A 14,228-nucleotide genomic window follows, 5' to 3' on the forward strand; every position below is an offset into this window, starting at 1 on the left:
TTCAAATGATATGATATACAAGATAACTTTCTTGATTATATATTTATATGCAAACAACAATCAGATTGTGGACTGAAAAATGCACTCAAATTCTACAGATTTAGTAATAAAGGCACAACTTCTTTACTGGCAACCTATTTCTCTAAGGGCTTTCATTCAGAAGGTGTCAGGGTATACAGTGAACCTTCATCAACATCTCTGGAAGTTGCTGGAAGTTTCCAACCCAAACTTCATGGATACACAGATTGTACGTAGAAATATTTAATGTAATTTTTCATGGAAATTATCAAGCGATGTACTGGTGCCTGGTGGGGTATTATTGTCCCCTGTCAAAACTGCCAGAGAACATCTCGAATTGCAAGCCAGAGAGAACAAATTATGAATGGCGCTTCTAATGAAACTCGATCCATACACTGCCGACAGTTAGCTTAGTGTCACAATAAGTCTTCTTTGCAGAAATATTTACATGTGCTACATTGCCACAGTCCATCCATTTGTTGAGTAATAGCATCCACTAATGACTAAACTGAAGATTTTGTCTTTGAATATTAATTCTTTCGTCCCACATGTAGGAAAAGGATAACATACAGAAATAATAGGGTATGATTTCAATTTCCGAAAAATATATAGATATACATTTCAGGTCCGTATACACTCGAACAATTGTACATGCGAATTATTGAAAGTAAAAACGCGACTCTTAATTCTTAAGTATATAGGATGGAAACTGAACCCAATTACCCAAGTCTAGCTAAGTCAGAGTTGAGCGCCAAACTCCTTAAGTTTCCTGTAAAATTGCAGCTGTGGGATTGTAGATAGTGATGGTTTATCACAGCATTTGCAAGCTGCAAATATTAGAATGATGCAAATATTAGAATGACTAAGGCTAAGTCCAATGGTGCGGCAAAACACCAAATATCACGGAAATTTTGATCCAATGGTGCGTCAAAACGCTAACCTGCCAACGCTAAGAGATAGCATCAAGTCTACACGCCACTATGAGTGGCGGGTAAAAGAAATCTATTTATTTTTTTTCCCACACGCCTTTGAGAATGGCTTGAGAGTCCAAACAAAAAAAAATCCTTTTTTTTTCCCACACTCCTGTGGGAATGGCGGTTGGAGAGTTCAAAAAAAGCGGTTGGAGAGTTCAAAAAAAAAAAAAAAATCCTATCCGCCATAAGCACTGGCGGTTGAGAGTCCAAAAAAAAAAACTTTTTTATTTTTAATTTTTTTTCCCCACACGCCTGTGGGAATGGTGGTTGGAAAGTCCGAAAAAAAAAAAAAAAAAAAAATCCTTTCCGCCATAGGCATTGGCGGTTATGAAAATAACCATTGGATTCGACCAAACCATTGGACTTAGCCTAAGAAAAGGAAATGTTTACATGGTATCACTATATTTTGGATTTTTATCATCCCATAATAACATGGTTAAGCACCAGATTAACCTCCAGACACGAAAGAGGGTTGAAACTTCTTGTAACCAATATCAGGAGATATTTGACATTGTCACCAGGTGGAACCAATACCAATTTAATTGGAATAAATTAGTCGGAAACAGTGTCACCGAGTTTGGAATTACAATAGATATGAAGGGATGTAACCCCCCTCCCCAAAAGTTCCAGAGCCTATTGCTTCTGAAGTACGGGAAGGGAATACAATTCTTCTGGATCATAATTTATCCATACATAAAATAAATAAATTCTCAACCCTTGAGAGTTTTTCTCCCTCAACTCTCCTAACTCTGTACGCCTGCATTCATCCGACCATATCTTTCCATGACTTTCCTAGTAGCCAGTGCTGCTGCCTCACTTGCCCTTAGTGTTCCGCTTGCCATGATTGCAGCAAACTCACGACCGATCTCTTCCTGAATTTTTGATCTCGCATTTCCAAGAGGGTCACCAGCAACACCATCGACCTTCTTCTTTGGTGCCCCTACTGTTGATTCGGGAGTAATTGTCTTTGTGTTATTCGAAGTACATAATTTCTCAGACGCCTTTGCAGAATCCCCAACAGATTTTACTGGAACCTCTGCAGCACTGCCTGATTTTGTTTCCCGGGATTCTGTGATAGTTGCACTAGTCGTGGTAGTGGTTTTGTCAGCATTTGAATTCACAGTTGTAGACATAAAAGGACGCGGTTGGGTCAAGGGCGTAGGCCTGAACTGAGGAGCTTGAGGAACAGCACCTGACCTGAGCGTCGTTTCCAGTTGCTGAATCATAGGCACTGTAGTGAAACAAAAGCAGATCACAATCAGTTGTATGAAACTCATGCTTTCCCAAAATTCATCAAAAATATGAAAATCGTTTATTACAGTTTTCTCTTTAAACTAATGAAAAAAAGGGCTAAAGCCGAATATCATAGCATCTCCTGTATAGAAAATATAAGAGGTCACTACCCAAAATTGTCGTGCAATTGACAAGAGGAAGAGTGTTTATCAGGGAAAGCATGTTGCAACAACAAAAGATCCATAAACTATTGATGATGTCAACATCTAGTTACACGTACAAGCATCACAAGGATAATATTGCAAATCCATGAATAAGATAACGTCAATAGGATCCAACCAAAAAGTGTGAAGAGAAGAAATACTCACAAATCAAAGCACCCATAGGGCTGTTAAGGACTTCATTAGGAAGTTGCAGAATGTAGTCTGGAATGTCAGTGCCAACTAAAAACTGGGCAACTTCATTGCTAAAGTTATTGCAGTTATGCTTGAGTAAACTGTAGGTCTCAGCAGTATAACGTGGGCTTATCTCCTGCAAATACTCTTCAAAAAGTTCTTTTGGTACATGTGTGAAACCCAGGTCTACTACCCGGATTGGATTTCCGTAGGGCGTCGTCCCAACTGGGGCATGCTGAATTCCTCCTCCAAAGTAGTACTCGTTACCATACACCACTACTCCAGTGTGCCTGTTGCGGTAGTCATCAATAATAAACATCAAATAAATAAGATGCAAAAATAAAGTGATTTCCCAATTTAATGATATGTGTAGATCTATTATCATTATCCATTATGCAATACTGCAGTAGTAATTCCGAAGAAATTTCTCTTCGTTCACAGTTACCATAGCAAAACTAAATGTGCTAAACATAATGTAGTACAATTGTCTCAGTGCAGTGGACTGAGAAGATAAGATCCCTACCAAATTCCTTCAATAGCTTTCCCCAAAAAACTTGTAGATAGTTGACGTGCAAGTCCTTGGCTTAGGTCATACACATTCAGTGACACCTTCTGACCATCCTGTTGAGACATTGAACAAATGTCAAGAAAAAATAAATTACAAGAAATTAGTGGGCTAAAAGAGTGGCAATATGCACTAATCAACCTGACATAGATAAAAGAGAGACAAAAGATGCGACAAGGACTACATACCTCTGCCATTTTCCAACTGCTCAAATGTAAGGTACTTCAGACAGAAATACTGGGCGTAATCTTAAATTTCTGTTTAAAACATAGTCCAAAAACAAATAGAATTGGATTAAGATAAATCTAAACAGACCATCTGAATTCTCATATTATCATCATTCACAAACAAATATAAATCCAGAATACAGTTCACCATATTATTAGAGCACAAATGTTTGATCTATACTGATTTAACTTCCTTACGCCCCGTTTTTCTTTTCTTTTTAATGGGTGCACACTACTAAGGTATAATAGATTAAGTAATTAGCTTTCCACTCTTTTGCAACTCAATCTTTTCAATCTTTTCGATAAATTCCAAACATTTGGTAACAAAGCTTTTAAATCTTAACAGCTAGAACTTTTAAGAAACAATGCTAGTTCCTAACATTTTAGCTAATTACTAATAATCCTAGCAATGTGGAGTTTCTCACAGAACAAACATTGTTTCACTGTTTAACTCTTATTATCCAGCTCTAGTTTACACAGAAAAATCTGACAATATCGAAAAAACTAAATAAAGGCCCACTCTTTATTTCATATTAATGCTGCATTATGTTCTCTTAACTCAGAAAAACAGGTGGAATGTAGATAAACTATGAAAACTAAAACCCTTCAGGGATCTAAGCAATAGAAAAAGATACTGACTTTATATTCAGAAACAATATATATAAGTTGAATAAAAACATAACCATAAACAATGATTCAAACATGTTACATGATTAAAGGATCTATTTTTTAATAATATAAAAGAAGGAGAGAAAGATGAGACTTACATTGAAAACACAGGATAAATTTGAGTTTTTGTGTTTTGAGGGGGATGAAGATTTGAAGAAGAAGAAGAGTTATTTGTTTCCAATTTTATAGGCGTATAACAGATTCTATCACACTTGTTATATATAAAAAGGTTCCAAAATAGACTTGTGGTTCGATAGTTTTCTAGAAGGTACTTACTTTGACACGTTTGAGGAGTTGTGTGTTTAAAGTGTGGTAGATTTGTTTCCCAAGTTACTACTGACCACTTTTGTACTTTCCAGTTTCCACACGTCTGTGACTTTGTAAGTCAACGTGTATCTGCAGTAGATTTCCAAGGTGGAACTGGTCTCGAAAGAACAAGTTATAGCACTGATTTGTAAACATAGTTTGTCGAATTTGTTCACACCATAAAACAATGAAAATAGTGTGATCCTTCTTTAAATCAGGAAAAACAAAGAAAATGGCACAATCGGTCAAAAGTATGACAATTGATAAGTCAGACCAATCGCCAACTTTGACCCGAAATATTCCAAAAACTATACCAAAATTTCCACAATAGATACTGGTAAATGGTAATTCAAGTAGGGGTGGATATCTAAATATTCGAATTCGATTGGAATTTGTATTCGAAATCGAATATTATCTGAAAATTTTGGATTCGGATTCGGATTCGGATTCAGATAATTTTTTATGTCATAAATGGTTTTGGTTTCGGATATTGATATCCACATCCAATTTAAAAAATTAATAGTTATTATATATATAATTAATTATTATTTTTATATAAAATTATAAATTAATAATATAAAACTATAATAACAAAATAATAATAATAAATGACAAATATATATATTTATATTAGTTTTTATAGTGATAAAATAAATTATTCAATTTTAATTTTTGGATCTGATATTATCCGATATCCGATTCGGATATTTGAAATCGGATTCGAATAAATTTTTAATATCTATTCAATTCGGATTGTGATATATGTATAAATTTTTAGATTCGATCTGTATAAATTTTACACCCCTAAATTCATGTAAGCGAATTCATATAAACGGGTATTATTAATACTTTTGACATATTTGAGTCCAACAATTTTCATTTCGTGACTTATTTATCCCGATATATATATAAAATCAAGAAGATATCGCTATTTTGGGATTGGCAAGACAACAAAATAACATATCTTTTCCTATTTTTCACCATAGAAAACAAAACACAAATAATCGTTCGTTATTAATAATCCAACTTTTGACAACTTTAAAAGTTAAAAAACAATTGTCACATGCCTTATTTGCTTTGCTGTACAGGCGGCAGTTTCTCCGCTTGCCACGTGCCACACTTCTCTCTCCTAGATCGCGTTTTCTTTCCTTCTTTCTTTCATTTTTCCAGAAAAATTTACTTGCACTGAAAGAAAGCGATCTGCAGTTGAAGTTTTAAAAGATTAATATGATAGATATGGTTAGTGGAAATATTTTTCATTGTAGAAAACATTCATGGCCATCTGAAGAATACATCAGCAAAACTACTTTGCAGTTGGTAAGTTTTTTTTTTTTTTTTTTTGCCACTGATTTTTATAACTTAGTTTAAACTTATACTGATTGCATGTTTTTTTTTGGACATGGTTATATATAGTTCGACTTCGATAGTGCTGCCCCACCGAAACATGCTTGGAGGAGGAGATTAAATAGTCATGCTAATATACTTAAAGAGTTTAGTGTCACATTTATGGAGGCACTTAAAATGGTTAAGTATATTTATTGGTTTTTATATATATATTGTTAGTTGTTCACTCTAACTTTTGTTTCTTGTGTATTTCAGATGCGACTTGGTGTTCGACTTTGGTCATATGTAAGAGAAGAAGCTTCTCAAGGAAGGGTAAATATCTTTTTGACTTGTTATTAAAATGTATAATGTCTTGGATAAGTTTGAGTTCATTGTTACCAATTTGAGGTTCTGTATTTTGTAGAAAGCACCTATTGATCCATTTACTCGAGAAAGCTGTAAACCCTCAGCGTCACAAGGAGTTCCGCTTGGAGGGATGGGGTATGTAGCCAGCGGGCTATTACAATGCGATAAATTTTTTACTTCTATTGATGATATTGGTTTTTGTGGTATATGCAGAAGTGGTAGCATATCAAGAGGCTTTAGAGGAGAATTCAGACAGTTGCAAATAGTTCCGGGTTTGTGTGAAGCTTCTCCCATTATGGCCAATCAATTTTCTGTAAGTTTCTCCCCTATTATTACTTATTTAACTAGGTGGTCTTTTCCATTTTGATCTTTGCAACATGTCTATGCCAATGTAATTATTTAGTTAAGATGAACCACTGACGGAACAATTTATCTGGCCATATCAATATCATTCACGTTAAATAGGTGTTTTAAATAAATTTACTGTTCTCTACTGGATTGCTACTGGAACATTCTCCTTCAACAAGTATTTAGTTTTATTTCTCACAACCACTATCCCGTTTTACCAGTCACCAATTGTAAAACTTAATTTTTTTTTCTGCAAGGTTAGGTATGTCCCTTCTCATGTCCTGTTGAGTCAAATTTTACCAGCAACCACTTATCAGAACACTAGATAAAGAAAAATTGTTGCAATTGATCCAAGTAGGTAACAAAAACTTGTGGATTGCTCACCATTCTAGAAATCTGTATTTAAATAGCCAATCCTAGTTATATACTTATATTTGGCTTTCATTACCTTGCATGTAACTCATCATAGGTTGGAAAAGTGCACATATTATATATGATCTGTCTGATGAATCGCATTGTTGTAGTACTATTATGCTTTGGGTTGTGGCTGGGATTTGGTTGGTGTGTTTGAGACATGCTAATCTGCTAGCCTCGCTTATAAATCTTTTATGCTGCAGATTTTTATATCTAGAGATCAAGGGAAAAAAAAATACGCATCAGTTTTAGCTCCAGGACAACATGAAGGTTTAGGGTAAGATGTTTTCTTTTGGCTCGGGAGAGGTTTTATATGAAAGATCCATGTATCGACCTGTTTGAAACATGAGGCATATTTCAAAATACATTGCTAAGGACTAAGGTTTTGTCTGATACGTTAATAACTATCTGATTAGCATACATGAGGAATCTGTTGCTAATATTTACATTGTTTGACTGATGAAACTCTATTTATTTACCTTCTTGGATGATTCACAGTTTCTAACAGTGATGACTAATGTGTTGCATCAAAGTATAAACATTTATTCCAGGAAAAGAAAAAAAAGTGGAATAAAAGGATAGGAAAAGATACCCGACACAGTTGTAGGGCCTTGTTATTATTACACCCCGTGTCTACAGTCTTATTGACGTCCTTTGGAAGTTTTTTCTATGTAATCAGCCTCAAATGATCTTAGTAAGGCAGAGAACCCCTTTTCATTTCAAAATCTGAACTTGTTCAAGAACAAGGAGATAGTGAGAATGAGGTTCTCTGTTGTTTCCATCCTATTACTGGATTTGGTTTTAGCTTAATTAGTATTCAGAATTTCGGATGTCTAGAGATAGATCCTTGTTAACATTTAGCATGGGTAACTTCTCTAGTTTGTATCTGGTCCTAAGATGTCTTGTCTTCTTCCAGAAAATCTGATGGTCAGGGTACGTCTTCATGGGGATGGAATTTGAGTGGTCAGCATTCTACGTACCATGCCCTGTTCCCAAGGGCATGGACAATATATGATGGTAAGGTTTACTAATAATATTGTCTAAATGTGTTATTCAAATTTCCATTTGCATTAAGAATGACCTCACCTCTGTTCTTGGACCAAACCACAATAATGTCTCTTGATTTTGAAATTATTTCTCCAGGTGAACCAGACCCAGAATTAAAGGTCTCTTGTCGTCAAATATCACCGTTCATACCTAATAATTATCGAGACAGCAGTCTCCCTGCTGCCGTGATTTGTGTACACGGTATGTATAATTGCTTGTTTCCATCACTAATTCCCATGTAGATAGTGAAGCTATTTTCCAGTGATCTGCTTCTACAGAAATGCCAGCTATGAGTTTATTGTATGTTTTCAATGGATAAGGCAAACAAATATAGTTGCGTGCTCATTAAGTTAATCTTGTCTTCTTTTCAGTTGGTGAACACCGGAAAAGAAAGGGCAAAAGTCAGCCTTCTTCTCACTTGGGCTGTAAGCAAAAGTTTCCCTGCCTACCTTATTTTGTCTCATCAGTTCTGCTTATATCATCTGAGAGATGTCATCTAAAAGTTTTTTGTGTTTGCAGAATTCAATTGGAGGAACCTCACATTTGTCTGGTGATCATTTTAATGAACCATTCATGTTAGTACATGTGATTTGTGCTTCGTACGAAATGGTAGTTACACGTCACTTTTGAAACTGATTGATCCTTTTTTCTTCTTTTGTTATTTGATAGAGGCGAAGATGGAGTATCTGGTGTACTTCTACATCACAAGCAAGTTGTCAACCCTTGATTGTTCTTGTATGCTGGTTAGCAGATACCCCTTAGGTTATTTTTTTTGTGATGATGGAGAGTTCCATCACCCACTTGTGTGTTGACTTAAACAGGCTGCTTTCTTGTGAAAAATGTTTTGCATGCCTCCTTTAATTATTATTAGGAGGTTGAACTTTGGTAGATCTTTGATATGTAGGAGGTTACTGAAATTTCCATTTATCACTCTTTCTATCATTGGCTTTGCCATTCATTATGTTGGTATCATAAGGAATTGTTTATCCATTTCTAAAGATTTATCGGGTATGAGTTTTTGACTGATACAAATATGCAGGACTGCGAAAGATAACCCTCCTGTTACTTTTGCTATAGCTGCATGCGAAACTCAGAATGTAGATGTGACTGTTCTGCCATGTTTTGGCCTGACTGAACAAAGTCAATGTTACAGCTAAGGATATGTGGGGCACCATGGTACAGGTATTACCAAATCGTATGTTATGTGCTTATCACTGGCACACATTTTTATATCTGAATAGTTTGGTGGGTTTTGACTTTTGTTCTTTTATATCTTATGTGTCTGTTTTAGTGATCCACCCAATACTGGCATGTCACTTGTACCCGCTTTTTCACTTAGATCCAAACCCATAATTTGGCTGTCATTTTTTTTTTGATTGGCATAATTTGGCTGTCATTGGTCATCCTCTGCTGTGGGGTTTTCTCAAAAGTCTCAAGATTAGTATGTCGTAGATTGATAGGATGTATCCAGGGTCTAGGGCTGTGCAGTTCCTAAATGGGGACTAAACATTGGCGTTACCATCACCTATCATGGGCTAGGTGCCTTTCCAGCATACCCCCTTCGAGTTATATGATAGGCTTAGGAACGAGTCATCATTCGCTTTGGTACCACTTTTTAACGATCTAACGATCCACCTGATAACTTTATGTCCAGACTGTCACTTAGTTAGTTAGTCACTAATCATAGTACTGCTCCTGCCAAGGCAATGCTTAACTGTGGAGATATGTTTGCATTGGTGTCTTCCTGTGTGTGTGTGAGAGAGAGATATAGAGACGAATCAGACGATGGTGATATTAAGACTGTTGCTGTTTGTCCTTCCTTCCTTTCTTCCCTGACACCCGACACCCGCCCCCATTTTTATATTTTGTGAATATGTTTCTCTCAATATATATATATATATTTTTTTTCGCTTATGATAGTTCTAATGTCTTTTAAGGGTGGTCATTTTGACCGAGAAAACATCAATGTCGGCGCAAGCATACCATCGTCACCTGGAGATACACTTTGTGCGGCAGTTTCAGCCTCGGCATGGGTAGAAGCTCATGGAAAGTGCACTGTTGCCTTTTCTTTAGCTTGGTCATCTCCAAAAGTAAAATTTCTAAAGGGGAGTACCTATAACAGGTGATCTCTCATATGGGTTTATTTTATTGAACTCATTATCAACATTTTCCCTTAAATTTAAGGAAAATTTGCACAGGGTTTCTTCAAGAATTTTGTTATTGTAATTTTTCTGTATCGGCGTTAGTGCAGCCACACTTCCTTATGGGATGAATAAAAGTCCTTTGATTTTCTTCTTAGGGTAGTGTTGAGATGTTTGTTATAGTCCCACATGGGATATGTGAAGCCTTGTAGTATAGTATAAATGTTCCTGGGCCTCTCCACTTATCACCAATTGGCATATGGGTTTATTAACGGAAGCAGTTTTTCCTAATGAGTAATGAGTAAGACGAGTGTCTTCTGTAGAAGAAAGCAGTTTATCGTTCTGTATTTGTCTGCCCTGTCTAAAACATACCCCCACCTGCTAATGACACAATATTCACAGGTACATACATATATACAGAAAGGGTATTGTACGAAGGATACCTACAAAATGGGGCTGATTTTTTTCGTAGATGATCTCTTTGGTAGATCACCGTTGCAAAAATTTCAGTTTGCTTGGACATTTTCAATCATGTTAAATATTGTCCTCACTTTTGGAGTACTTAGTCACCAGTAGTTGTTAATTTGCATTCCTCTTTTGACTTATTTATTTCTGGCAGGAGGTACACAAAGTTCTATGGCACTTCCGAGAGATCCGCCGTTAACTTGGTTCATGATGCATTAATGAGTATGTTTTTGTGAATGCATCCAATCTTATCTCAAAATTTGCATACAAGAGATCTTTCAAAGATACGGTGGATCCTTTATCCACGGAAATCTTTTGAAACTGATAGTCCTGTTTGCATTTTATGCATGTCATAGTTGAACTTGTTATTTGTTTTTAAGCATGATTAGGACTTGGAACTGTCCTTTAATATTATGATGTGATTTTAGCAGATTATAAGCAGTGGGAGGAAGAGATTGAGAAATGGCAAAATCCGATACTCAGAGATGACAGTCTTCCAGAATGGTATATTTGGCACATGAAAGCCTTATCTTTTGCCTTTTGAATTCGAGTCACCCTGTTGTTAGTTTGGATTTAAGGAATAAACTACATAATATGATATGTAAAGTTTTGGTACATCTTCCCGTTAGAAGTTGGAACTATATTTGATTCTGTCTGGTCTTTGACTCTTGTCAGTCACTGAATGATATTGAAACAGGTATTGTATGTTATATGATGACTGCTAACCAAGGTTTCTAACAATTTTCATATGGACTATATAGACCGCAGTCTGGGGATATGTTCTTATCCTTTGATGTGGAACCTATTTCATATCAAAATTTAAGTTAAGGCTTAGATCGTTTTATAAGTTTGCATGATACATCTTAAACTTTTCTTAATGGTTGCAGGTACAAATTCACGTTGTTCAATGAGCTTTATTTCTTGGTTGCAGGAGGAACCGTTTGGATAGGTACATTTGTCTTGATAATGTGCATTCTTGCGACTAATTTTGGATTTGGCATATTCAGCTCCTGTTTGGGCTGCCCATTAGTTTGCAATTTCGATCATAATGATACAGAATTTTGGTGAACTTTTTTTTTACTGACAGTTCATATATATGAATTATCCATAATAATATAGATTTGAATGCACAGATGTATAGATTTGTGCTATATTACTTATTTGTACCATCAACAAGCTTTCTGAAATGAATTTTTTGGAGACAGATGGTCACTTACCAGCTGCAGATGATAAATCGAATTTGGATGGTTATCGACATAAATTAAAAGATGTGGATAATTTAGATGCTAAAATAATTACAGCAAAGGTGAACGTCAATCAGGGTGTGGTGGTTCAGCATGACAGAATAAATGGTTTCTCAAGTAAAGAGCTTGATAGGATCAATGGTTTCTCAAGTAATGGTGTGATTGATGAAAATGAAGACACATACCAAGGATCTCTACACAGTAGCGAGTCGGTGGATCTTGAGGAAACTAGAAGAACCAACAGTTTGCATGGACCAAAAGATGATGATGAGGATGTTGGTAGGTTTTTGTACTTGGAAGGGGTGGAGTACATAATGTGGTGTACGTACGATGTGCATTTCTATGCATCGTTTGCTCTTTTAGCTCTCTTCCCCAAAATTGAGCTGAGCATTCAGCGTGACTTTGCTAAGGCCGTCTTATCAGAGGATGGAAGGAAAGTCAAGTTTCTGGCAGATGGTACTTCGGGAATTCGTAAGGCTAGAGGAGCAGTACCTCATGATCTGGGCACCCATGATCCTTGGCATGAGATGAATGCTTACAACATACACGATACAAGTAGATGGAAAGACCTCAACCCGAAGTTTGTTCTTCAAGTCTATAGGGATTTTGCAGCGACTGGGAACATGTCCTTTGCTGTGGATGTGTGGCCAGCTGTTTGTGCTGCAATTGAGTACATGGAACAATTCGACAAAGATGGTGATGGTCTCATTGAGAATGATGGATTCCCAGATCAAACATATGATGCTTGGACGGTTCATGGAATTAGTGCTTACTGTGGATGCCTTTGGCTTGCTGCTCTTGAAGCTGCAGCTGCTATGGCTCATCAGCTTGGGGACAAGGCATTTGCTGAGAGGTGTAGGAGTAAGTTCTTGAAGGCTAAACCAGTTTTTGAGGAAAAACTGTGGAATGGGTCATATTTTAACTATGATAGTGGGTCAAGTAGTAACAGTAGATCTATACAAGCTGACCAACTAGCTGGCCAGTGGTATATAGCTTCATCAGGCTTGCCTTCTCTCTTTGATGATTCCAAAATCAGAAGTGCTTTACAAAAAATATTTGATTTCAATGTTATGAGAGTGAAAGGAGGGAGGATAGGTGCTGTTAACGGGATGTATCCTAATGGAAAGGTGGACGAGTCCTGCATGCAGTCGCGTGAAATTTGGACTGGTGTCACCTATGGCCTGGCCGCTACCATGATCCTGACTGAAATGAAAGATGAAGCCTTCACTACTGCAGAAGGAATTTTCACTGCTGGCTGGTCAGAGGAGGGATACGGGTAAGCTCTTCTGCTGTATAATACAATGTTTCTAACTTGTCAATTTGCAGGAAGTATTGTTAGTGTTTTTTTAACATCTGTTTCCACCTTAATAATTGTTTTTAACTTCCTATGTCAATGCCTTCGCATGTAACATCCGTGGACCTCTAACCACAGGATTGCCAAATAACCTGAATCCTATCTGACTTGATGCTATAAGATTCCTTGCATTATATCCATTTAACTTGATGCTTGGGAGCAGGAGTGTATTGTAACTTGCATGCTTTTTTGTTAACTGCAACTATTCATTGTTTATTGATTTATTCATGGAAAATCCTGTAACCTGTGCAGTTATTGGTTCCAGACACCGGAAGGTTGGACAGTTGATGGTCATTACAGGTCACTAATATATATGAGACCACTTGCAATTTGGGCCATGCAATGGGCCTTAGCTTTGCCGAAGGCTATTCTTCAGGCCCCGGGGATCAATATGATGGACAAAATGTACACATCAAGCAATGGGAAAGCCTCGACAAATGACATTGGTGGTGTCCGGAAACTAGTAAAGAAAACAAAGTGTTTCAGCAATGCAGTGTTTCACTGCTCATGTTGATTATTGTTAACAGAAGCTCTCTGCTGAGGGAGGTTATTTTTGTAAAGTAAGAAGATACTAATCTTTGTTGCTCCCCTGTAACCCTTCCGGAGGAAATAAATACTGGGGATGGGGAGTCTCTTGGAAAGCATGTAATAAAACTTGAAGAGGGTCTCGGTTAATTATTTCATGTAAATAATATTTTCCCATATAGAGGACACTGAATGATAAAATAGTTCTCAGTAGCTGAATTTATACATGTTTTATCTTCTGTTCTTTCTTGGTGGCTGGGCGGTTTCTTCTCTGCACTGATGCTAGATGGGACTACACTTCCTGAGGTCACTAGCAGTTGGCCCAAACTTCCTTTTTCATTTTCAAAAGGGTATCTGCTAGGTAGGAACTTTACCAACGCATTTAGTTGCAGAAGATCAATTACACCACCGAGGCATCCTGTAGGAGGCTGTAGCTGGACATCCGGGTCTTAAAAAAAAAAAAAAAATCTCATTCCTGGAACCTGCGTTTGTTTGGAAATCTTTGGAACTTGGAAGTCACAATCAGGCTTCTTTGTGAGGTTGGAAATATTTTTGTATCAGTGGGCTCTGATAATTAATGAATGATGAGGATAGACTTGGCCAGAAATATGTCT

The 14,228-nt window shown here is 36.7% G+C and overlaps 1 protein-coding gene and 1 pseudogene across 2 annotated transcripts; one reads left to right on the forward strand and one right to left on the reverse strand.

The window, feature by feature from the left end:
- Nucleotides 1-1,514: 1,514 nt before the first annotated feature.
- On the reverse strand, nucleotides 1,515-4,304 carry LOC147500825 (uncharacterized). Its single transcript, XM_086562406.1, has 5 exons — nucleotides 4,180-4,304; nucleotides 3,374-3,442; nucleotides 3,144-3,241; nucleotides 2,594-2,910; nucleotides 1,515-2,223 (listed from the first exon to the last, which is right to left on the reverse strand). Exons 2-5 carry the CDS (start codon nucleotides 3,380-3,382, stop codon nucleotides 1,736-1,738), a joined length of 912 nt encoding a protein of 303 aa, XP_086418532.1. The 5' UTR covers nucleotides 3,383-3,442; nucleotides 4,180-4,304; the 3' UTR covers nucleotides 1,515-1,735.
- A 1,165-nt stretch (nucleotides 4,305-5,469) lies between these two features.
- Nucleotides 5,470-13,858, forward strand: LOC147500826 (uncharacterized; annotated as a pseudogene). The gene is made up of 18 exons (XR_015196530.1): nucleotides 5,470-5,704; nucleotides 5,801-5,911; nucleotides 5,987-6,043; nucleotides 6,135-6,211; nucleotides 6,290-6,389; nucleotides 7,042-7,115; nucleotides 7,755-7,855; nucleotides 7,982-8,086; nucleotides 8,257-8,310; nucleotides 8,405-8,460; nucleotides 8,555-8,593; nucleotides 8,925-9,067; nucleotides 9,823-10,007; nucleotides 10,646-10,713; nucleotides 10,923-10,995; nucleotides 11,379-11,440; nucleotides 11,697-13,011; nucleotides 13,342-13,858. The product of XR_015196530.1 is annotated as an uncharacterized LOC147500826 (transcript).
- Nucleotides 13,859-14,228: the final 370 nt, after the last annotated feature.

Source organism: Coptis chinensis, chromosome 5 (genome assembly GCF_015680905.1).
Source record: "Coptis chinensis isolate HL-2020 chromosome 5, ASM1568090v1, whole genome shotgun sequence".
NCBI classification, from domain to species: Eukaryota; Viridiplantae; Streptophyta; class Magnoliopsida; order Ranunculales; family Ranunculaceae; genus Coptis; species Coptis chinensis.